Source organism: Pristiophorus japonicus, chromosome 14, assembly GCF_044704955.1.
Source record: "Pristiophorus japonicus isolate sPriJap1 chromosome 14, sPriJap1.hap1, whole genome shotgun sequence".
In the NCBI taxonomy this organism is placed as follows: domain Eukaryota; kingdom Metazoa; phylum Chordata; class Chondrichthyes; family Pristiophoridae; genus Pristiophorus; species Pristiophorus japonicus.
In genome coordinates this window covers 57,952,806-57,978,646 of record NC_091990.1, presented here as the reverse complement: position 1 = coordinate 57,978,646, position 25,841 = coordinate 57,952,806, and the positions used below count along the sequence as shown (strand labels likewise).

General features: G+C 47.3%; 1 protein-coding gene across 1 annotated transcript in view; it reads left to right on the top strand.

Annotated features, from left to right (window-relative positions):
- The first annotated feature begins 23,839 nt into the window (after positions 1-23,839).
- LOC139279920 (mitogen-activated protein kinase kinase kinase 5-like) overlaps positions 23,840-25,841 on the top strand; it is a 241,117-nt gene continuing 239,115 nt past the window's right edge. The window contains exon 1 of the mRNA XM_070899242.1: positions 23,840-24,216. Within this exon, the coding sequence (XP_070755343.1) occupies positions 23,862-24,216 (355 nt within the window). The 5' untranslated portion in view covers positions 23,840-23,861. The remainder of the gene's footprint in view (positions 24,217-25,841) is intronic.

Sequence of the window (25,841 nt, the reverse complement as noted above, 5' to 3'; positions counted from 1 at the left end):
CCTATAAACTACGCCGACCAGTGACTTTTTCCCTTACTATCTCTAATCTCCACCCACAATGATTCAACATTTTGTTCATTAGAGCCAATATCGTCTCTCACAACTGTCCTGATATCATCCTTTATTAACAGAGCTACCCCACTCCTTTCCCTTCTTGTCTATCAGATATCCCTGTTCGTTTAATTCCCAGTCTTGGCCACCCTGCAACCACGTTTCTGTAATGGCCACCAAATCACACCCATTTGTAATGATTTGTGCCGTCAACTCATTTACTTTGTTTCGAATGCTGCGTGCATTTAGTACAAAGTGTTTTAATACTAGTTTTTAAACCGTGATTTTTAATTTTGACCCCTCCTGCAGCCCTTTTATATTCATACATATTGTCCCTTCCTATCATCTTGTGGTTTACACTTACCCCAGTGCTACTCTGCTCTGTTGCCTCCTGCCTTTTGCATCCTTTCTTGGGGTTCTGTTCATCTGAGCTCTCACCCACTCTAACTAGCTCAGAGCCCTCTCCTGGGTTTCCATCCCCCTGCCAAGCTAGTTTAAAGCCCTCCCAACCACACTATCAAAACCACCCGCGAGAACATTGGTCCCGTCTCTGTTGAGGTGTAACCTGTCCAACTTGTACAGATCCCACCTACCCCAGAAGCGGTCCCAATTGTTCAGGAAACTAAAGCCCTCCCTCCTACACCAATGCCCCAGCCATGTATTTATCTTACTTGCCTTCCTATTTCTACCCTCATTAGTACATGGCACTGGCAGTAATCCCGAGATTACCACCTTTGAGGTCCTGGCTTTCAATCTTACTCCTAGCTCCCTAAAGTCAGCTTTCAGGACCTCACCCTTCTTTCTACCTATGTCGTTGGTACCAATGTGGACCACAACCACTGGCTGTTCCCCTTCCCTCCCCAGAATGCCCTGCAGTCGCTCAGTGACATCATTGACTCTTGCACCAGGGAGGCAACACACCATCCTGCCGCAGAAGTGCCTATCCGCTCCCCTAACTATTGAATCTCCTATCACTATAGCCCTTCCCATCTTCTTCCTCCCCCCCTGTGCAGCTGAGCCACCCACGGTGCTGTGGGCTTGGTCCTGGCTGCACTCCCCAGAGGCATCACCGCCCTCGCCAGTAGTCAGAATAGAGTACCGGTTGGAGAGTGGGATAGCCTCAGGGGACTCCTGCACTACCTGCCTCGCCATACTCTTGTGTGCAACGGTCACCCATTCCCTATCTTCCTGTACCCTTTTAATCTGTGGGGTGACCAACGACTGAAACGTGCTATCCACGTACCTCTCATTCTCTTGGATGCTCCTCAGTGCCTCCAGTCCTCGCTCAAGCTCCGAGACTCGGCACTCGAGTTGGAGGAGCTGGAGACACTTCCTGCACATGTGGTCATCCCCATTGCGGGAAGCATCCAGGAATTCCCACATGGCACAGGTGTTGCATTCCGTTTGCCCTGCCATCCCACTCGTTACCCTTAAATTACCCAGAAAAAAACTGACTCCCACTACACACACTAAACAGCTATTTAGTAATTTATCCTTTTATCTATTAGAAAACAAAATCAAAGAGATATACTCATCAGCCGATCAGCCAACCACTTACCAGCTTGGCTGTGATGTCACTTTTTGATTTCTTGCCCCTCCTCCCCGCACTGCTCGCTCACCGACTGCCGCTGGGCTTTTGTAGGCCGCTGACCCCGGAATTCCGCTGACCCCGGACTGCCGCTGACCCTGGACTGCCGCTGACGCTGCTCCTCCCCGCACTCTGACGTCACCTCTCGATTTCTCATCCCTCTATCTTTGTCTGCAGCTGGTTGGGCTGGTCTCTGGGCCTCCGTCTCCTACTCTCGCACTCCTTATCAGCTGCTCTAGTGTCAGCACTGGTAGGAAAAACAAGACAAAACAGCACCTGCCACCCCCGCTTGCCCAAACTCACCCACTTACCAAACTCACAAATGCCACTCTATGCTGCTGCACTCTGCGCTCTGCACGAGCTGCCTCTTTTTAAACTGTATCTAGGTCAGGTGACTCACTGCTGGTCAGTCGTTTACAGAACTGGTTTTAACTAGCTGCTAATTGCCTCCTACTGGAGAGTTACCTTGTTTTTCTCTGTCATTGGGCTGTACGCACGTGTGTGCTGTCCAGGTATAAAAGGCAAGCCATCATGTAAATTAATCACTTTGGGCCCTAATAAAGCAGAGCCAGATTTGTATCTGTGTTAGTTTACAGTATTCAGTCTGTCGAGTTATTACACACATATCAAGTACCATTGGATCTTTTACATGCCCCTGAGAGAGCAGACAGGGTTTCGGTTTAACGTCTCATCTGAAAGACGGCACCTCTGACAGTGCAGCACTCCCTCAGCACTGCACTTGGCTGTCAGCCTTATTTATGTGCTCAAGTCCTTGGAGTGGGACTTGAACCCACAACCTGCTGACTCAGAGATCAGAGTGGTATCCACTGAGCCACAGCTGACACAAATGGTCCAGTATAGTTTTTTTTAAAGTCATTTGCAGTGATTGTAAATCAGGTTACTCCATTGCAAATTATAGAATCATAGAAATTTTACAGCACGGAAGGAAGCCATTTTGGCCCATCATGTCCATGCCGGCTGTAATGTCCTTACACACTACTATAAATTCACACGAGGCACATTCTGCAGACAAGGTCACTCTGTGACCTGAACCTATATTCACAGGACCAAGAAGTGATGACCCTGCGTGGGACCTCCCTTTATATACTTGGATGACCAGGTGAGGAGTGTCTCCCAAGTTCAACCCCTGTGGTCAAGGTGTGCATTTCTTAGGTGTATACAGTATGCAGTGTTGTTACATGAAGGTTACAGTTACATGAAGGTTACATATATGACATCACCTCCCCCAAATGTCTTATGGGGTCAAAGATTAAGTCTTTCAGACGGTCGACGCTCTCTCGTGGAGCGCCGCAGTTGGAGCTCTGGTTGTTGAGCCTTGGCATGCGTCTCTGTCCTCTGTGGTGATTCCAGTTTGTCCGGGCTGACCGCAGGGACTGTGCATGCTGCTGAATGTTCTTGTTGCTCATTCACTGGCGATGGTGTGGGCAACATCTCATGATCTTCGTCGGGTTCCTCAGTGTCCATGCTGAACCTTTTTTTTACTTGGTCCTGATGCTTGCGGCATATCCGTCCATTGTTAAGTCTGACCACTATGACCCTATTCCCCTCTTTGCCAATTACAGTACCCTCAAGCCACTTGGGCCCCAAAGCATGATTAAGAACAAATACAGGGTCATCGATTTCTATACATCTCCCGTTTGAGTTACGGTCATGACACTCATTTTGGGAATGGCGCTTGCCCTCAACAATGTCTGACAGGACTGGATGAATGAGGGACAACCGAGTTTTAAGTATATGAGTTTCATGAGTAGTTCCGCGGGTGGGACTCCCGTGAGCGAATGCGGTCGGGACCTATAGGCCAGCAGGAGGCGCGATAGGCGGCATTGAAGGGAGGGTCCTTGAATCCAGAGCATGCCCTGTTTTATGATTTGGACCGCACGTTCCGCCTGACCATTGGAAGCCGGCTTGAACAGTGCCGTCCTGACATGTTTGATGCCATTACCCGACATGAATTCCCGGAATTCATGGCTAGTGAAACACGGGCCGTTGTCACTAACCAGGATGTCTGGCAAGCCGTGGGTTGCAAAGACCGCTCGCAGACTTTCCACAGTGGTAGATGTTGTGCGCGAATTCAATATGATGCACTCGATCCATTTCGAGTACGCATCGACAACAATGAGGAACATTTTTCCCATGAACGGGCCCGCGTAGTCTGCGTGAATACGTGACCATGGCCTGGTGGGCTAGGGCCACGGGCTGAGTGGGGCCTCGCTGGGGCCATTGCCCTGCTGGGCACACGTCGTGCACCTGCGAACAGTGTTCCAGGTCTGAGTCAATTCCCGGCCACCATATATGTGACCGGGCAATGGCCTTCATTAGCACGATGCCTTGGTGCTCGCTGTGGAGTTCCCTGATGAATGCTTCCCTGCCCCTCTGGGGCATGACTACCCAGCTGCCCCATAGTAGGCAGTCGGCTTGGATGGAGAGCTCATCCATCAGTCTGTGAAACGGTCTGACCTCCTCGGGGCATGCTCCGTGTGCGGGCGCCCAATCGCCAATCAGGACACATTTCTTAATCAAGGATAGGAGGATATCTCTGTTGGTGCACATTTTGATCTGGTGGGCTGTGATGGGGGAGCCTGCGCTTTCAAAGGCATCGACAGCCATGACCATCTCCGCGCTTTGCTCCGCTGCTCCCTCAGTGGTGGCCAGTGGAAGCCTGCTGAGCGCGTCAGCACAATTTTCGGTGCCTGGCTGGTGACGTATGGTGTAGTCATACGCAGCCAGCGTGAGAGCCCATCGCTGTATGCGAGCTGACGCAGTGGCATTGACAGCTTTGCTGTCTGACAACAGGGATGTTAATGGCTTGTGATCCATTTCTAACTTGAACCTTCTGCCAAAAAGGTACTGGTGCACTTTTTCACCCCGTAGACACATGCGAGTGCTTCCTTTTCAACCATCCCATATCCCCGTTCTGCTTGGGAGAGCGACCTGGAGGTATAAGCCGCAGGTTGGAGTTGGCCCTCACCATTACTCTGCTGCAACATGCACCCAACCCCATAGGATGATGCATCACATATCAAAACCAATTTCTTACAGAGGTTGTACAGGGTCAACAGCTTATTAGAACAAAGCAGATTCCGCGCCCGATTGAAAGCCCGTTCCTGACAGTCCCCCCAAAACCAATCGCAACCCTTACGCAGGAGCACATGTAGCGGCTCCAACAATGTGCTTAAGTTCGGCAGAAAGGTCCCGAAATAGTTCAAGAGTCCCAGAAATGAACGCAACTCCGATGTGTTGCCGGGCCTGGGCGCACGACGAATCGCCTCCGTTTTGGATTCGATAGGCCGGATCCCGTCTGCGGCAACACTCCTGCCCAAAAACTCGACCTCTGGGGCCAAAAACACATACTTGGACTTCTTTAGTCGCAGGCCTACCCGGTCCAGTCGGCGTAGCACCTCCTCCAGGTTGTGGAGGTGTTCCTTGGTGTCTCGACCCGTGATAAGGATGTCGTCCTGAAATACGATTGTTCCAGGGATGGATTTGAGGAAGCTTTCCATGTTCCTTTGATAGATAGCGGTCGCTGATCGAATGCCAAATGGACACCTGTTGTAGACAAACAGCCCCTTGTGCGTGGTGATGGTGGTCAGTAGCTTGGATTCTTCGGCCAGTTCCTGGGTCATGTAGGCTGAAGTGAGGTCCAACTTGGTGAACAGCTTGTCGCTTGCCAGCGTGGCAAAAAGATCCTCCGCTCTCAGAAGCGGGTATTGGTCTTGTAGTGACACTCGGTTGATGGTGGCCACAGATCCTGACCGAGCCATCCGTTTTTAGGACAGGGACGATGGCACTTGCCCAGTCGCTGAATTCAACAGGCGAAATTATGCCCTCTCTTAGCAATCTGTCCAACTCACTCCCAATTTTCTCCCGCATCACATACGGCACAGGTTGAAATAGTGACTCAAACTTCTGTAGGATCTGTGAGCATGAACTTTGCTCCACAGATGAAATGGCGTGCACATCCCCCCATTTCCAGTTCATCTCGGCTAGCCAGCTCCTCCCCAAAAGCGTGGGACAATTTCCCGGGACAATCCAGAGTGGCAGCCGGTTCTCTGATCCATTATGTGTGACCACCACCATTGCACTGCCCAGTACTGGGGTGATCTCTTTGGTGTACATCCGTGATAGAGAATTCAAGCTCTGCAGCCAGACTGCATTTAGACAGGCTGTGAAAAAACACAGGCCACATTGCATTAAGTCATCAATCAACTTGACATTTTCGGACCTTGGGTAGCGAGCCAATTAAAACCTTAAAAGACTATTAATTGAGCCAATAAGGTCAAAGAAGGCGAGTTCTTTTCTGTAAATTGAACCCGGTACAAATACAGCCATTTTGACCATGTGGTTTCAGTAAGACAAAGGAGCTGGCAATCAGCCAGCCGCTTGTTGCTCTCTGCCAAGATTAAAAAGTTAAAACTACAATCGGAGTTCCTATTTCATTGGAAATTAAGAGATCTAACAATCCGTAATTGCGTGTCAATGCGTTCTAGTTTGGGTCTGCTAGCTCTGAGTGGCCATAGTTTCTCGAATTGTTGGACACTCATAAGTGACTGGTTGGCCCCTGTGTCCAGCTCCATGCATACCGGGATGCCGTTTAATAGGACTTTCATCATCATAGGTGGCGTTTTGGTATATGAGCTGTGGATGTTTGCCACATGAACCTGCTGAACTTCAGCATCCATTGCTTTGTCTCAAGCATTAACCTGCCTTGCAGACCCCTCTTCTGGTTCATCTGCCTCGTAAATTAGCCTCGCTGGAGGCTTCCTGCACATTCTGGCTAAATGTCCACTGAAGTTACAATTTCTACAGATAAATTGTTGAAACCTATAGGTTTTTGCAGCATGTCTGCCCCCGCACCTCCAGCATGAGCTGAGATTGTTGTGAACAAAAGGGCTGTTACCAGGCATTCCTCTCTGATTGTCACTTTGATTACTCTTGCGTACTCTGTCAGTGGGTGTCAATGGCTCCATCCCAGGACGCATTGTCCACCGTGATGGCGTAAATGTCCATTCAACCTACCATTGTCTCTGTTGAGGACCTACTCTAGAGTCTGTTGCTGCCTGGGTGGTGTCGAATTACCCTTGCCTGCCTGCGGGGTTCTGAGTCACATTTACAATGTTTACTCCCTGCTCCATGTGCACGTATATTGTCTTGGTTTCCTCCTCCCCCGCCATGAAGGTCTGAGCCATCAATGCCGCCATTTCCAAGGTCAAGTCCTTGGTCTCAATTAGCTTTCTGAAATTCCCGGCATGACCAATGCCCTCAATAAAGAAATCCCTTAACATCTCCCCCCTGCAGGCGTCTGTGAACTTACAGAAGCTGGCCAAGCGCCGAAGGTTCGCAGCGAAGTCCAGTATGCTCTGTCCTTCCCGACGTCGGTGTGTATAGAATCGGCGTCGGGCCATGTGTATACTGCTCGCCGGTTTGAGGTGCTCACCGATCAGTTTGCTGAGCTCTTCAAAGATTTTGTCCGCCGGCTTCTCAGGTGCGAGCAGGTCTTTCATCAGCGCGTACGTCTTAGGTCCACAGCTGGTCAGTAGATGCGCCATTCGCTTGTCAGCCGCTGCATCTCCCAGCCAGTCCTTCGTGACAAAGCTCTGCTGGAGTCTCTCAACGAAATCATCCCAGTCCTCACCAACACAGTACCGTTCCTCTGTGCTACCGGTGGCCATTCTCGTGAGTCGTTGATTCCCGTTTCTCGTCGCCAAATGTAATGTCCTTACACACTGCTATAAATTCACACGAGGCACATTCTGCAGACAAGGTCACTCTGTGGCCTGAACCTTTATTCACAGGACAAGAAGTGATGACCCTGCGTGGGACCTCCCATTATATACCTGGATGACCAGGTGAGGAGTGTCTCCCACAAGTTCAAACCCTGTGGTCAAGGTGTGCATTTCTTAGGTGTATACAGTATGCAGTATTGTTGCATGAAGGTTACAGTTACATGAAGGTTACATACATGACACCGGCCAACAAAGAATATCAAGTCTTATACCACTTTCCAGCTCTTGGTCTGTAACCTTGAAGATTATGGCACTTAAAGTACTTTTTAAATGTGGTGAGGGTTCCTGCCTCTACCACCCTTTCAAGCAGTGAGTTCGAGACCCCCACCACTCCCTGGATGAAAACCTTTCCCCTCAAATCCCCTCTAAACTTTCTCCCAATTATTTTAAATCTATGTCCCCTGGTTGTTGACCCCTCTACTAAGGAAAATAGGTCCTTCCTATCCACTCTATCTAGGCCTCTCATAATTTTATACACCTGAATAAGGTCTCCCCTCAGCCTCCTCTGTTCCAAAGAAAACAAACCCAGCCTTTCCAATCTTTCCTCATAGCTAAAATTGTCCAGTTTAGGCAACATCCTCGTATATCTCCTCTGTACCCTCTCTAGTGCATCTTTCCTGTAATGTGGTGACCCGAATTGCACGCAATACTCCAGTGTGGCCTAACCAGTGTTTATACAGTTCAAGCATAACCCCCCCTGCTCTTGTATTCTATGCCTCGGCCTATAAAGGCAAGTATTCCATATGCCTTCATAACCACCTTATCTGCCTGGCCTGCTACTTTCAGGAATCTGTGGACCTGCACTCCAAGGTCCCTTTGTTCCTCTTCACTTCTCAGTGTCCTACCATTTAATGTGTATTCCTTTACCTTGTTAGCCCTCCCCAAATGCATTATCTCACATTTCTCTGGATTGACTTCCATTTGCCACTGTTCTGCCCACCTGACCAGTTCATTGATACCTTCCTGTAGTCTGCAGTTTTTTTCTTCATTATCAACCACACAGCCTATTTTTGTATCATCTGCAAACTTTTCAATCATACCCCCTCCATTCAAATTTAAATCATTGGTATATACCACAAAAAGCAAGGGACCCAGCACTGAGCCCTGTGGACCCCTGCTGGAAACAATCACAAAAACACCCATCGACCATTACCCTTTGCTTCCTGCCTCTGAGCCAATTTTGGATCCAACTTGCCACTTTGCCTTGGATCCCATGGGCTTTTACTTTCGTGACCGGTCTGTCATGTGGGACCTTATCAAAAGCCTTGCTAAAATCCATATACACTACATCATACGCACTGCCCTCATCGACACTCCTTGTTACCTCCTCAATAAATTCAATCAAGTTAGTCAGACATGATCTTCCCTTAACAAATCCATGCTGACTGTCCTTGATTAATCCATGTCTTTCTAAATGAAGATTTATCATGTCCCTTGTATGGTGTTTGTTTTTCACTCCACTCTGATTCTTAGACCTCAGAACTTACAGTGGGAAAGGACAACACATGGCTCAAAATGTGGGCTTAACCCAGTGCCAGTTTTATTACGCAACAAAAACCGACTAAAACTACAGGACTAGACTTTTCAGGGAAATTTGACTTTCGACGTACAATCACCATTCCTGGCTGTTGCTATTGTAGGTTCGTGGTCATTGATTCTTCTTCTGGTCATTCTCTGCAGTGCCTGTTCTTTTCGTGTCCTTCTGTCTCTTCCTCCTGCATCTGCTTCCTTCCTCTGTTGCCTGCTTGTGTATCTCTGTGTCTGAATATTTATATCTATAGTATGAATAAATTACTTGCTTCCGAAATCCGATTACCGAGGTGATGATCTGTTTAACTGGTTGGTGATGAGTTTGAATGGCTACTAATTTGCACACAGAGTCGACAATGCAAAATATATTTTCTTATTTGCATTCCATGGGGTCCTTTGTTGTCTGGTCCTTTTTACAGACTTGATGTCTCCAGTGGCTGTTTCCCCACCCTGGTCAATCAAGTTCAGGGCCTCACGTAACAACTCTATTGTTGTTATGCATGAAGTCAGTTTTGGTTCCTGAACACAGGATGTCCTTAATTGTCCAGTTTAATTCCAAAGCTTGTATCAATCAATTTTTAGTTCATGGTCTGTGTTTTTCTGAAGATTAGTAACCTTACACCCTCAAAATATTTTCCAATAATTTTCCCACCATTGAGGTTAGGCTGACTGGCCTGTAATTATTTGGTCTAAACAAAGACACAACATTAGCAGTTCTCCAGTCTTCTGGCACCTCACCTGCAGCCAGAGAGGACTGGAAAATGATGGTCAGAGCCTCTGCTTTTTCCTCTTTTGTTTCCCTTAACAGCCTGGGATACATTTCATCTGGGCCTGGGGATTTATCCACTTTCAAAGCTGCTGAGCCCCTTAATACTTCCTCTCTCACTATGTTTATTTTATCTAATATTTCACACTCCTCCTCCCTGATTGCAATGTCTGCATCACCCCTCTCTTTTGTGAAAACAGACACGAAGATTGCATTAAGAACCATACCCACGTCTTCTGCCTCCACATACAGATTACCTTTATGGGCTCTAATAGGCCCTAATCTTTATCTAGTTATCCTCTTGCTCTTAATGTATTTATAAAACATCTTTGGGTTTTCCTTGATTTTACTTGCCAAAATGTTTTCATGCTCTTTCTTTGCTCTCCTAATTTCCTTTTTAATTTCACCCCTGCACTTTCTATACACCTCTAGGGTTTCTGCAGTATTGAGCCCTCAGTGCAGTCACTGTTGCAATGTGGGAAACAGCTATAATATCATATTCCCAAGAGTCTATCTGTGCTCTCAGCTCATCTGCCTTATTCCTTCGACTCTTTGCATTGAAGTATATACCATTTAGCACTGCCAAACTCCCTAGTTATCTTATTTTCTAGCTGTTGTTTCCTCTGCCTTCTAAATTCACTTTCTCATTTTCTGCTTTCCAATTTCAGCTTTGCTTCTCTCTCTTCTGAATTTACTCTTAGGTTGCCATCCCCCTGCCAAACTAATTTAAATCCTCCCCAAAAGCACTAACACACCCCCTCCCCCCACGAGGATATTGGTCCTGGCTCTGTTGAGGTGTAACCCGTCCAGTTTGTACACGTCCCACCTCCCCCAGAAACGGTTGCAATGCCTCAGGAATCTAAAGCTCTCCCTCCTGCACCATCTCTCCAGCCACGCATTCATCTGCTCTATCCTCCTCTTTCTGTACTCACGAGCTCGTGGCACCGGGAGTAATCCGGAGATTACTAGCTTTGAGGTCCTGTTTTTTTAATCTCTCTCCTAGCTCCCTAAAATCTGCCTGCAGGACCTCATCTCTCTTTCTACCTATGTCATTGGTCCCTATATGGAGCACAGAACGTCCTGCAGCTGCTCAGTGAGATCCTTGACCCTGGCACCAGAGAGGCAACATACCATCCTGGAGTCACGTCTGCGGCCGCAGAAACACCTGTCTGCCCCCCTAACTATCGAATCCCCTACCACTATTGTTCTTCTGATCTTTTTTCACCCACCCCCGCCCAGCTGAGTCACCCATGGTGCCATGGTGGACTTTGCTCTGTCTGCACTCGCCAGAGGAACCAGAACAGAACAGAATACTGGTTAGAGAGCGAGATGGACTCAGGGGACTCATGCCCTACCCGCCTGGCCCTCCTCTTCTGTCTACTGATCATCCACTCCCTCTCTGCCTGCACACTCCTAAGCTGCGGGGTGACCACCTTCAGAAACCTGTTATCCACAAAGTTCTTAGCCTCGCGGATGCAGCGCAGTGACACCAGCCGCCGTTCAAGCTCTGAAACACGGACCTTGAGCTGCTCTAGCTGGTGACACTTCCTGCACATCTGGTCATCCAGGCCACGAGAAGCATCCAGGACTTCCCACGTGGCACAGGATGTGCATGCCATGGGACTGAGCTGCCCTGCCATCCTCTATATGAACTTACTTAGCAGAAATAAACTTAAAACTGAAAAAAAACTACTCACCAGCTACTCACCAATCAGCTCCTTCCCTTGTGCTGACATCACCTTTTTTACTCTGACGTCACTCTCTGCCTGTGTTGGGTCACTGCTGCTTGGGTCTGCTCTGCGCTCCGCCGACTTTGCCACCGGTGTTTAAATCTCGTCAGGCCGTTCCCATGGTGCTCTGCCATTGTTATACCATTGTCCAAAAAAGGGTAGAAAGATTATCCCAGCAACTACAGGGCCAGTCAGTTTAATCTCGGTAGTGGAGAAGCTTCTAGAAACAGTGATCAGGGACAAAATTAACAGTCATTTAGATAGGGGTGGATTAATTAAGGAAAGTCAACATTTGTTAAAGGCAAATTGTGTTTCATCAACTTGATTGAGTTTTTTGATGAGGTAACAGAGAGGGTTGATGAGGGCAATGTGGTTGCCGTGGTGTGCATGGAGTTGCAAACGGCGTTCGACAAAGTGCCACATCATCGGCTTGCCAGAAAAATTGAAGCCCATGGAATAAAAGGGACAGTGACAGCATGGATACAAAATTGGCTGAGTGACAGGAAACAGAGGGTAGTGGTGAACGGTTGTTTTTCGGACTGGAGGAAGGTATACAGTGGTGTTCCTCAGGGGTCAGTACTAGGATCACTGCTTTTGATATATAGCAATGACTTGGACTTGGGTGTACAGGGCACAATTTCAAAATTTGCAGATGACACAAAACTTGGAAGTATAGTGAACAGTGAGGAGGATAGTGATAGACTTCAGGAACACATAGACAGGCTGGTGGAATGGGCGGACACGTGCCAGATGAAACTTAACGGAGAAAAATGTGAAGTGATACATTTTGGTAGAATGAGGAGAGGACATATAAACTAAATGGTACAATCCTAAAGGAGGTGCACAAACAGAGAGACCTTGGGGTATGTGTACATAAATCGTTGAAGGTGGCAGGACAGGTTGCGAAAGCGGTTAAAAAGGCTTACGGGATCCTGGGCTTCATAAATGGAGGTATAAAGTACAAAAGTGTGGAAATTATGATGAACTTGTATAAAACACTGGTCAGCCTCAACTGGAATACGGTGTCCAATTCTGGGCACCGCACTTTAGGAAGGCCGTAGAGAGGGTGCAGAAAAGATTGATCAGAATGGTTCCAGGGATGAGGAACTTCAGTTACGTGGATAGACTGGAGAAACTGGGGTTGTTCTCCTTGGAGTAGAGAAGGTTGAGGGGAGATTTGATCGAGGTGTTCAAAATCATGAGGGGTCTGGACAGAACAGATAGAGAGAAACTGTTCCCATTGGTGGAAGGCTTGAGAACCAGAGACACAGATTCAAGGCGATTAGCAAAAGAACCAAAGGCGATGTAAGAAAAAAAAAATTTACACAGTGTATAATTGGGTTCTGAAATGCACTGCAGGAAAGGGTGATGGAGGCAGACTCAAGTTTATCTTTCAAAAGGGAGTTGGATAAGTATCTGAAGGAAAGATAATTGCAGGGCAATGGGGAAAGGGCAAGGGAGTGGGACTAGCTGAGACTCGGCACAGGCTCGACGGGCCGAATGGCCTTCCATGCTGTAACCATTCTATGATTCTATGATAAATCTAGGCCGACACTTTAGTGCAGTGCTGAGGGAGTGCTGCACTGTCGGAGAGAGAAAGAAATAAAGAAAGACGGGGCCTCAGGTTAACATCTCATCCGAAAGACAGCACCTCCAGAGTCAGCTGTAGCTCAGTGGGTAGAATTCTTGCCTCTGAGTCAGAAAATTGTGGGTTCAAGTCCCACTCCAGGGATTGAACATGAAACATCTAGGCTGGCACTCCAGTGCAGTACTGAGGGAGCACTGCACTGTTGGAGGTGCTGTCTTTCGGATGAGATGTTAAACTGAGGTCCCATCTGCTCTCTCAAGTGGATGCAAAAGATCCCATACTATTTTAAAAAAGAGCAGGGGAGTTATCCCTGGTGTCCCGGCCAATATTTATCCCACAATCAACATAACAAACAGATTATCTAGTCATTATCACACTGCTGTTTGTGGGAGCCTGCTGTGCACATATTTGGTTGCCACATTACAACAGTGACTACACTCCAAAAGTACTTCATTGGCTGTAAAGTGCTTGATCGTCTGGTGATCGTGAAAGGCGTGATATAAACGCAAGCCTTTCTTTTTCAATACTCAAGGCAGAGAACTGGACACCCTTACTAAAAATGCTTGTATTTTATGAAAAACATTTTCAGCTTTATTAACAAAACTGTACCACGTTAACGCTCTTAAATATATCAAGGAATACTTCTTAATGGAAAGAAGATAAAAGAAACAATGATGTTCCATTACACTGTCCGATTGCGCTGGTTCATGGAAGATTTTAAGTTTGTGATTATGCAAATGAATTTTAGCAGAAAGATTTTCCACTTCACATAGCCCATTTATGACCCATATATGGCCCAAAACAGACCTCTTTCACCCATTTTGGGCAAAAAGTGGAAACTAGACCCAAAATATCACCCAAAAAATAGGTGCCTAAGTTTCCACTTTGATCGCTGAGAAGATTGCTGAAATTATAGCCCACACAAGGCCCATCCCAAGTTTCAGCATCCAGCATGCACTTCGCTATGCCGATGCAAGGCCCAATAGAGTGCTGAGAAATAGTTGCTTTTTCTGGGCCTAAGAGAAGGAAAATGGGGACTACGGGCACCATTTTGACTTCAATGGAAGGGTGGAAGATTAGTTGTGATTTAATTAGATAGTTGTACTAAGAATATTGGGATAGGGAATATAAATAGGTATTATTACGTTATTTTTAGTAAATAGGTTTTATATAATAGAATTTATGAGAAGGTTTTATATATATTTTATATATTGAATTTATTCAATAGCTTTTACATAGTGAAGTTATTTACTGATATTGTTGGTGCCTATCAAACTGACTGGTAAACAGTGTATAGAGTACAGGGAGTACAGAGTACAGAGTACAGTGATTAGATATTGTTGAGAGATGATTAAAATCACAAATCAGCACGCTACACACAGCTGCATTTGATGGGTGACTGAAGCTCTTTATGCTCGTGGAGGGACTTCATGAGCTTCACAATGACCAGGGAGACACAGACCGTGAGTACTTTTTGGTTTCCATAGAATAGCAGACTTCCCCAAGGTGCAGGGAGCAATATACTGTACGCACATTGCCTTCAAAGCACCCTGAAATAACGCGGAGGTCTTTCGTAACAGAAAGGGGTTCCACTCGCTAAATGTGGACATTTCAGATGTTGATTTACAGTTAGGGTTAATCAATAGTTTCAATTGCTTTGGGTGTCCTTTAGGTCTTGCCTGCAATGGCCTATCATCAGAATTTATGCTTATTTTATAAAGTTTAGTGTTATTGAAGTGTTACTAAAGTACTCGTATATTAAATAAACAAATATGGAATAACATCTGTATCGTTGATAACTAATGTAACTAAGAGAGAAGACGCACACAATTTATTGAATGAAAGAACATTTTTTTTAATAACAAAAACGAAAATAAAAATTGAAAAACTATCCCTCCAACTGCCCGTCCCCCGCACCAACCCACCCTTCCCTCAAATACACAAAAATCTTAACAGTTAACAATTAACAATTTACAATGAACCTTTTACAACTAACAAAAGTAACAAAACAGGAACAAGAACAATTGAACAAGTGAACAAACTTTGTGAAAAAACGCTCCCCTTCCTACCTGCGGCCACGTTTCCCTCCAGGTCCAGTCCCACCCCATGTTCGTACCCCACCCGCCCGTTTTGGTCTATGCAGACCGACACCAAGACATCGTGCAGAGTGCGACGGCAAGACTTCCTGCATTGGTGGAGGTGATGGATTGGAAGCGGAAGCCTGAAGCTCCATTTCCGAGTCGGGAGGAACTGTGCCCTCCGTACTCGCTTGCTTGCTCGGGGTCTCACTGTGAGCAAATACGACACCTTGGGGTGCAGCACTGTGTCCAACCAGCAAAGCATGCTGTAGGGCATCGGTTGTGGCTATCTGCTGCCGAATGGCCTCCAAGGTCTCCCTTGCAGTCTGTGCCTGCTCGGAAGACCAATTGGAGAAGTTTGTGCAGAACTCACTCTAGGATGCTGGAAATTGGCTCCAGTTCGTAGAGAACTGGCTCCAGTTCGCAGAGAATCCCGCGAACCCCTGGATAAGGTCGCGACCAATCGCGACCGTCTCCCTGCACAGGGAAATCAAGCTCTCTGTCTGGCCCTCCATGGTAGGAGATTGCTCACCACGCTGACCAGACCTCCGTGGGATCGGCGTTTGCAACATGACGCGCCTTGGCGTCGCCACCTGCACACCGCTTGGTCCCGGTGCTTCTTCCATCTCAATAGGGATGGCCGCAGGTTGTTCCCCCCTCGCACAAAAACAATCTCATCATCCTCCTCCTCCTCTGCCATCTCAACCTCCTACGAGCTGCTCGAGGGGTCTATTACATTTTGAAATGTCTCTGCTACCGAGTACTGCTCAACGGTCACTTGACCTTAGAAAGATGAATGAAATTTCGAAACAACTCAGAACAATACATATCAATATATTTCAATATCAATATCAATATTTCAATAACCCAAAACATTGCAATACTTTGCAAAACCACATATAGAAACATAGAAAAATAGAAAATAGGTGCAGGAGTAGGCCATTCAGCCCTTCTAGCCTGCACCGCCATTCAATGAGTTCATGCTGCACATGAAACTTCAGTAACCCCTTCCTGCTTTCACGCCATACCCCCTGATCCCCCGAGTAGTAAAGACTTCATCTAACTCCCTTTTGAATATATTTAGTGAATTGGCCTCAACTACTTTCTGTGGTAGAGAATTCCACAGGTTCACCACTCTCTGGGTGAAGAAGTTTCTCCTCATCTCGGTCCTAAATGGCCCACCCCCCATCCCTGGACCGTGACCCCTGCTTCTGGACCCCCCAACATTGGGAACATTCTTCCTGCATCCAACCTGTCCAAACCCGTCAGAATTTTAAACGTTTCTATGAGGTCCCCTCTCACTCTTCTGAACTCCAGTGAATAAAAGCCCAGTTGATCCAGTCTTTCTTGATAGGTCAGTCCCACCATCCCGGGAATCAGTCTGGTGAATCTTCGCTGCACTCTCTCAATAGCAAGAATGTCCTTCCTCAAGTTAGGAGACCAAAACTGTGCACAATACTCCAGGTGTGGCCTCACCAAGGCCCTGTACAACTGTAGCAACACCTCCCTGCCCCTGTACTCAAATCCCCTCACTATGAAGGCCAACATGCCATTTGCTTTCTTAACCGCCTGCTGTACCTGCATGCCAACCTTCAATGACTGATGTACCATGACACCCAGGTCTCGTTGCACCTTCCCTTTTCCTAATCTGTCACCATTCAGATAATAGTCTGTCTCTCTGTTTTTACCACCAAAGTGGATAACCTCACATTTATCCACATTATACGTCATCTGCCACGCATTTGCCCACTCACCTAACCTATCCAAGTCACTCTGCAGCCTCATAGCATCCTCCTCGCAGCTCACACTGCCACCCAACTTAGTGTCATCCGCAAATTTGGAGATACTACATTTAATCCCCTCATCTAAATCATTAATGTAAACAGCTGGGGCCCCAGCACAGAAACTTGCGGTACCCCACTAGTCACTGCCTGCCATTCTGAAAAGTACCCGTTTACTCCTACTCTTTGCTTCCTGTCTGACAACCAGTTCTCAATCCACATCAGCACACTACCCCCAATCCCATGTGCTTTAACTTTGCACATTAATCTCCTGTGTGGGACCTTGTCGAAAGCCTTCTGAAAGTCCAAATATACCACATCAACTGGTTCTCCTTTGTCCACTTTACTGGAAACATCCTCAAAAAATTCCAGAAGATTTGTCAAGCATGATCTCCCTTTCACAAATCCATGCTGACTTGGACCTATCATGTCACCATTTTCCAAATGCGCTGCTATGACATCCTTAATAATTGATTCCATCATTTTACCCACTACTGAGGTCAGGCTGACCGGTCTATAATTCCCTGCTTTCTCTCTCCCTCCTTTTTTAAAAAGTGGGGTTACATTGGCTACCCTCCACTCGATAGGAACTGATCCAGAGTCAATGGAATGTTGGAAAATGACTGTCAATGCATCCGCTATTTCCAAGGCCACCTCCTTAAGTACTCTGGGATGCAGTCCATCAGGCCCTGGGGATTTATCGGCCTTCAATCCCATCAATTTCCCCAACACAATTTCCCGACTAATAAAGATTTCCCTCAGTTCCTCCTCCTTACTAGACCCTCTGACCCCTTTTATATCTGGAAGGTTGTTTGTGTCCTCCTTAGTGAATACTGAACCAAAGTACTTGTTCAATTGGTCCGCCATTTCTTTGTTCCCCGTTATGACTTCCCCTGATTCTGACTGCAGGGGACCTACGTTTGTCTTTACTAACCTTTTTCTCTTTACATACCTATAGAAACTTTTGCAATCCGCCTTAATGTTCCCTGCAAGCTTCTTCTTCTACTCCATTTTCCCTGCCCTAATCAAACCCTTTGTCCTCCTCTGCTGAGTTCTAAATTTCTCCCAGTCCCCAGGTTCGCTGCTATTTCTGGCCAATTTGTATGCCACTTCCTTGGCTTTAATACTATCCCTGATTTCCCTAGATAGCCACGGTTGAGCCACCTTCCCTTTTTTATTTTTACGCCAGACAGGAATGTACAATTGTTGTAATTCATCCATGCGGTCTCTAAATGTCTGCCATTGCCCATCTACAGTCAACCCCTTAAGTATCATTCACCAATCTATCTTAGCCAATTCATGCCTCATACCTTCAAAGTTACCCTTCTTTAAGTTCTGGACCATGGTCTCTGAATTAACTGTTTCATTCTCCATCCTAATGCAGAATTCCACCATATTATGGTCACTCTTCCCCAAGGGGCCTCGCACAATGAGCTTGTTAATTAATCCTCTCTCATTACACAACACCCAGTCTAAGATGGCCTCCCCCCTAGTTGGTTCCTCGACATATTGGTCTAGAAAACCATCCCTTATGCACTCCAGGAAATCCTCCTCCACCGTATTGCTTCCAGTTTGGCTAGCCCAATCTATGTGCATATTAAAGTCACCCATTATAACTGCTGCACCTTTATTGCATGCACTCCTAATTTCCTGTTTGATGCCCTCCCCAACATCACTAGTACTGTTTGGAGGTCTGTACACAACTCCCACTAACGTTTTTTGCCTTTTAGTGTTCTGCAGCTCTACCCATATAGATTCCACATCATCCAAGCTAATGTCTTTCCTAACTATTGCATTAATCTCCTCTTTAACCAGCAATGCTACCCCACCTCCTTTTCCTTTTATTCTATCCTTCCTGAATGTTGAATACCCCTGGATGTTGAGTTCCCAGCCCTGATCATCCTGGAGCCACGTCTCCGTAATCCCAATCACATCATATTTGTTAACATCTATTTGCACAGTTAATTCATCCACCTTATTGCGGATACTCCTTGCATTAAGACACAAAGCCTTCAGGCTTGCTTTTTTAACACCCTTTGTCCTTTTAGAATTTTGCTGTACAGTGGCCCTTTTTGTTCTTTGCCTTGGGTTTCTCTGCCCTCCACTTTTCCTCATCTCCTTTCTGTCTTTTGCTTTTGCCTCATTTTTGTCTCCCTCTGTCTCCCTGCATAGGTTCCCATCCCCCTGCAATATTAGGTTAACTCCTCCTCAACAGCACTAGCAAACACTCCCCCTAGGACATTGGTTCCGGTCCTGCCCAGGTGCAGACCGTCCGGTTTGTACTGGTCCCACCTCCCCCAGAACCGGTTCCAATGCCCCAGGAAATTGAATCCCTCCCTGCTACACCACTGCTCAAGCCACGTATTCATCTGCGCTATCCTGCGATTCCTACTCTGACTAGCACGTGGCACTGATAGCAATCCCGAGATTACTACTTTTGAGGTCCTACTTTTTAATTTAGCTCCTAGATCCTTAAATTCTTTTCGTAGGACCTCATCCCTTTTTTTTACCTATGTCATTGGTACCAATATGCACCACGACAACTGGCTGTTCTCCCTCCCATTTCAGAATGTCCTGCACCCGCTCTGAGACATCCTTGACCCTTGCACCAGGGAGGCAACATACCATCCTGGAGTCTCGGTTGCGGCCGCAGAAACGCCTATCTATTCCCCTCACCATCGAATCCCCTATCACTATCGCGCTCCCAATCTTTTTCCTGCCCTCCTGTGCAGCAGAGCCAGCCACGGTGCCATGAACTTGGCTGCTGCTGCCCTCCCCTGATGAGTCATCCCCCCCAACAGTACTCAAAGCAGTGTATCTGTTTTGCAGGGGGATGACCACAGGGGACCCTGCACTATCTTTCTTGCACTGCTCTTCCTGCTGGTCTTCCATTCCCTATCTGGCTGTGGACCCTTCTCCTGCGGTAAGACCAACTCACTACACGTGATACTCACGTCATTCTCAGCATCGTGGATGCTCCAGAGTGAATCCACCCTCAGCTCCAATTCCGCAACGCGGACCATCAAGAGATCGAGGCGGATACACTTCCCACACACGTAGTGCCCAGGGACACCGGAAGTGTCCCCGAGTTCCCACATGGTACAGGAGGAGTATATCATGTGACCGAGCTCTCCTGCCATGTCTTAACCCTTAGATACCCTTAAATTGGTAGTAACAATGCTAAAGTTCACTTACTGATATAAAAAAGAAAAAGAAAAGCTACTCACCAATCACCAGCCAATCACTTACCCCATTGGCTGTGACGTCACTTTTTGATTCCTTTCTACTTCTATTTTGCTTTCTCTCCCGCTGTAGCTGCACCGGTACGCCTTTTATAGGCCGCTCCCGCCTCTCACCAACTGCCGCTGGCTCTCGATCTCCCGCTGGGCTTTTGATAGGTCGCTCCCCTCTCACCAACTGCCGCTGGCTCTCGATCTCCCGCTGGGCTTTTGATAGGTCGCTCCCCTCTCACCAACTGCCGCTGGCTCTCGATCTCCCGCTGGGCTTTTGATAGGTCGCTCCCCTCTCACCAATATGCACAAGGGTTCATCAGGGTTAACATGGCCTCATTCGTAGATCAGACTACATCTAAATTAATTGAATTATAATTCCATAGCATTAAATGCGTAACTACGATATTTTTCATATGTATTTAGTAATGTTTAATACATTGCACATTTCCCATTACTCACCAGACTCAAGGGTGGGCTCGGCCACGCCACGAGTCGTGATCGAACGGCTTTCAGGCCCCACCAAGGCCACCGCAAGCTCCTCGTACGAATTAAGTGTGTGCACTGTCGCGGAGTCACCACCCATCCTCCTTTGCTCCGTGCGGTTCATACTGATCTTTTTCTGTAAATTATCATTTAACATTGCACGGCATAAGCTACTGTACTTGACAATAAACATTGAAGACTGATTTAAATGTTCAATTATTACATAACATCGTAGTGCATATGAATAATTTTTTAATATTATTCTAATTATAAACAGCAAGTAAATAATACATGTGTATTTTTTTAAATATGAGTTTTAAATCTCTTTTAAATATTAAAATGCAACTTACTCTGGTAGCTGAATATGAATAATTTTTAATATTATAACATACAACTTAGTATTAGGTTGAACAAATGTAATTGTTAATGTAATTTTATTTTTAATTTAATGTCGTTTTTAAATTAATGTTATTACTTCACATTATAAATAATAACATTGAGGATTTTGTTTGCAATTTATAAACATGAAGTAAATAATACATAATAATAATTTATAAACATTAAGTAAATAATACATATGTGTGATTTTAAATATGACTTTTAAATATGTTTTAAAGACATGTAAAATCCAACTTACTTTGGCAGCTGCCAGCAGGCTGTTCCATCTCTTGCGGCACTGGTCAGCTGTCTGCACCTCATTTGATGCCGATGTGACTACATCGGTAATCTCCAGCCAAATACGTCTATAGGCACGCGGTGGAGGTTTCCCAAGGCCACCCCGTGTCAAGTCCTCCCACCTTGTAGAAACCACATTTACAAGGGCCTCGTTGGCCTCCTCACTAAAGGCTTTTGCCCTTTGTCTCTCCATCTCCCTTGTTTTTGGTGTTTCCATTGTTGATTGTTGAAGCAAATTAGCAAAATGTAAACTACTTCCTCACTGCTTCCTCGATGCCTCTCTCCTTTTCTCCTTCTCTCTCTCCCACTCTGTGCGACCCTCCCTGTCTTTCTGAGCATGTGCGATGACCCATGAACTATCCAAACGCGGCAAAAAAAATCGACCCAAAATAAATCCCACACATGCGTACAATATTGTTGCTAGGGAAGCTTTGTTTTTGGATTTCCGTTTGACTTCCTCTTTTTTGGGGCGATTGTGAGATCGTTGAGAAATCAGATCGCCCATTTGACATCGCTGGGGTAAGGCCGAGTGGAAAATTACAAAAAAAAATCGGCCTTATGCCGGCAATCAGCACGGGTGATACATCACACATCGTTGGAATAAGGCCCATTTTTTTTAACCTGAGCCACCTAGTGGAAAGTCTAGCCCCTGAAGCTTAACCTAACCAGCGCAATTTCAAGCGCATTTTGGACACAATTTCCCGATTGCACCCGAAGCGGAAACGCTAGCCCCCAACATCTTTAAACCTCGGTAACGGTCTGGTGAATCTGTGTTGCACCCCTCCAAAGCCAATATATCCTTCCTGAGGGGAGGTGTCCAGAGCTGAATGGCTATGTCCGTGCCCAGGTGTCCCCTGGTACGCTGGAAGTTTTTCACAACTAGTGGCCACCAGAGGCATTGTGGCCACAGGGAACAAAATCATAAATTGAAAAGTATTTTTCTGTTAGTTTTGGAACTTATTGTTTGTGCCCCCAATAAAAATGGGTTAAAGGTTTAAGTGTTCCTGTTTGATAATTGAATCACTCTTATCAATTAGCTAAAATGACTCAGTACTCCAAATTGGGTCTGACCAAGGTTATGCAACCTGTCCCCATAATTTAACCCTTTAAGCCCTGGTACATGTCTACACTTCTGGCACAAAGTGAGTGATGGGTCAGTTTCAGGTAATGAGTTGGACATGTCTTGCCCTTTACACAGTACTGAGGGCAGGATTTAGGGTGGCATGGGTAGGGTAGGTTAGTTGGTGGGTGAAGGGTTGAATTGGTTGGTAGGTTTGTTTAGGAGTGACGGCGGGGGGGTTGTGGGTAGATTGGTTGGGGAGAAGCAGTGTGTAGGTGGGTTGGTGGGATGGTTTGTTTAGGGGTGAAGGTTTGGGTCGATGAGTTGGTGAAGGAGGTGAAGGGTTGAGTTGGTAGGTTTGTTTAGGATAAAGGAGTGGGATGGTGGGTAGGTGGGATGGTTTAGGGGTGAAGCGGAGGGATGCTGGGTAGGTGGGATGGTTTAGGGGTGAAGGGTTGGGATGGTTTAGGGGTGAAGGGGGGGTTGATGAAGGGGAGACGGGGGGAAGGTTTAAGGGTGAAGGGGAGGGGGGATGATTTAGGGTGGGGGTGATGGTTTGGGATTTAGGGGGTGGTTTGGGGTTTAGGGAAGGGGGGATGGTTTGGGGTTGGGGGGTGGTTTGGGGTTTAGGGGAGGGGGATGGTTTAGGGTTTGGGGGATGGTTTGGGGTTTAGGGGAGGGATGGTTTGGGGTTTGGGTGGTGGTTTGGGGTTTAGGGGAGGGGGTGGTTTGGGGTTTAAGGGAGGGGGGATGGTTTGGGGTTTAGGGGAGGGGGTGGTTTGGGGTTTAGGGGAGGGGGTGGTTTGAGGGTTAGTGGAGGGGGGTGGTTTGGGGTTTAGGGGAGGGGGGATGATTTGGGGTTTAGAGGAGGGGGATGGTTTGGGGATTAGGGGAGGGGGGATGGTTTGGGGTTTGTGGTTTAGGGGAGGGGGTGATGGTTTGGGGTTTAGGGGAGGCGGATGATTTGGGGTTTAGAGGTTAGAGGAGGGATGATTTGGGGTTTAGAGGTTAGAGGAGGGATGGTTTGGAGGTTAGGGGAGGGGGGATGGTTTGGGGTTTGGGGGAGGGGGTGATGGTTTGGGGTTTGGGGGAGGGGGTGATGGTTTGGGGTTTAGGGGAGGAGAGATGGTTTGGGGTTTAGGGGAGGAGGGATGATTTGGGGTTTAGAGGTTAGACGAGGGATGGTTTGGGGTTTAGGGAAGGGGTGATGGTTTGGGGTTTGGGGAGGGGGTGATGGTTTGGGGTTTGGGGTTTAGGGAAGGGGGGGATGGTTTGGGGTTTAGTTTAGGGTTTGTGGGTGGTCTGGCCGGGAGAGCCCCGGGCGCCCATTGCCTTTCCCTGCTGGGACTGCAGGCGGTGCCGGCGCTGGCGCCGCCCGGGACTCTCGGTGCACTGGGGGCGGTGTGGGAGCGGCAGGGAGGGCGGAGATTGAAAGTTGGGCGGTAGTTTGTGGGGGGGGAGAGGCAGGAGGAAGGTTGTGAGGGAAGGCGAGAGATGAGCGGTTCGGCGAGGCTGGGCAGCGAGCAAGGGGGGAGCAGCCGGCGGGCCAGCGGCAGCGAAGCCCCGGACGGACAGCCCGAACCCCGGTCAGTGTCCGCCGGCAGCTACTGGCAGGACCCGCTGGCCATCGACATCAGCCGCAACGCCGTGCCGGCTCCCAAGGTCCGCAGCCGGCCGCTCCGGGCCGTGTATGTGGTCAACGAGACGGCGAGCCCGCACACCGAGGGCAGCCTGGCACTGTGCTGCCTCAGGGAGGCGTGTGAAGATGCCCGTGCCCACCTGGAGACCCTGCCCTTCGGCAGGCTGGTGCTGGGAGAAACTGGTACCCTGGACAGCTTCTACAATGCAGGTGGGCGACCCCCGACCCCTCCCACTGCACCCCTACCCTCTATCTCCCACCTACCCCTTACCCCTTTACCCTCTACCCCTTTACCCTCTACCCCTACCCCCTATCCCTTACCCTCTATTTCCCACCCAACTCATACCCCCATCCCCTATCACTTACCCCTCTACCCTTTATCCCCTACCCCTCTATCTCTCATCCAACCCATCCCCTTACCATCTACCCCCAACCCTTACCCCTCTCCCCTCCATCTCCCACCCAAGCCTTACCCAACCCAGACCTCCATCCCCTACCACTTACCCTCTACCCTTTACCCCTCTACCTCCTATTTCTCACCCACCCACTGCCCAACCCCTACCCTGGGCCCGAAAGAGTGATATCATTGCACAACATATTTGTACAAAAGCTGCAGATTTCTGTGGTATTGTTTACACTTAGAGGAGCAGATCAAAGAAAGAAAAAAAGACTTGCATTTATATAGCGTCTTTCACGACCTCGAGAAATCCCAAAGCGCTTTTAAGCCAATTAAGTACTTTTTAAAAAAATGTAGTGTCTGTTGCAATGTAGGAAATGGCCTGATAATCTGTTTGTTTAATGATGTTGATTGAGGGATAAATATTGACGAGGATACTGGGGAAGAACTCTCATGCTCTTCTTCCTAACAGTGTCATGGGATATTTTACATCCACCTGAGAGGGTAAACAGGACCTTGGTTTAACAGCTCATCCGAATGTAGCACTCTCCCAGTCCTGCCCTGGAGTCCAGTTTATGTGCTCTGGAGTGGGAGGGACTTGAACCCATAACCTTCCAACTCCAAGGTGAGAGTACTACCCACTCAGCCAAGGCTGACAAGAGTAGGCAATGCACATTTCCACTGAAAGAATTTGGAAAGAAGTTTGTGAGAGATCTGCTCAGCGTTGGTGAAGCATAGTTTAATTGGTTTCTGGAAAATAAATAGAATTTTCTTCACCTATTGCCAGGTAGATAAAGAAATAAATTTGTTCTCGTCACCTATTGTAATTACATTCACAAATATTTGTTCAAGTGACATGGCAAGAGGAGCAGCTTGGGGTAAAAAAATAGCTTGGGACCATTTGATAATTGCTTTTTCCATTGGAGTTACATAAGGGATGGGGCAAAGTGGTAATGTGCTCAATTCCTACAATGATACAGCATAGAAGGGAGCCATTCAGCCCATCGTGCCTGTGCCGGCTCTTTGAAAGAGCTATCCAATTAGACCCCCTCCCCTGCTCGTTCCCTGTAGCCTTGCAAAATATTCCTTTTCAAGTATTTATCCAATTCACTTTGAAAGTTATTATTGAATCTGCTTCCGCCTCCCTTTCAGACAGTGCATTCCAGATCATAACAACTCTCTGCGTTTTTAAAAAAAAAACATCCTCCTCATCTCGCCTCTGGTTCTTTTGCAATTGCTGATCAGGCTGAGAGCATGTAGGGAGATCCAGGCACCTAAACCCAGGTCTGCATGTTGGAATTAACATCCAAACCAGACAACCATTGCTAACGGCGGGTGAAGAGAGTGACTGTGGAGGGCGACGAGTCTGTACCTGGAACATTACATAAACACACGGCTGATTCAATAAACAGAAAATGCATAATCAGCCCTTTGCATA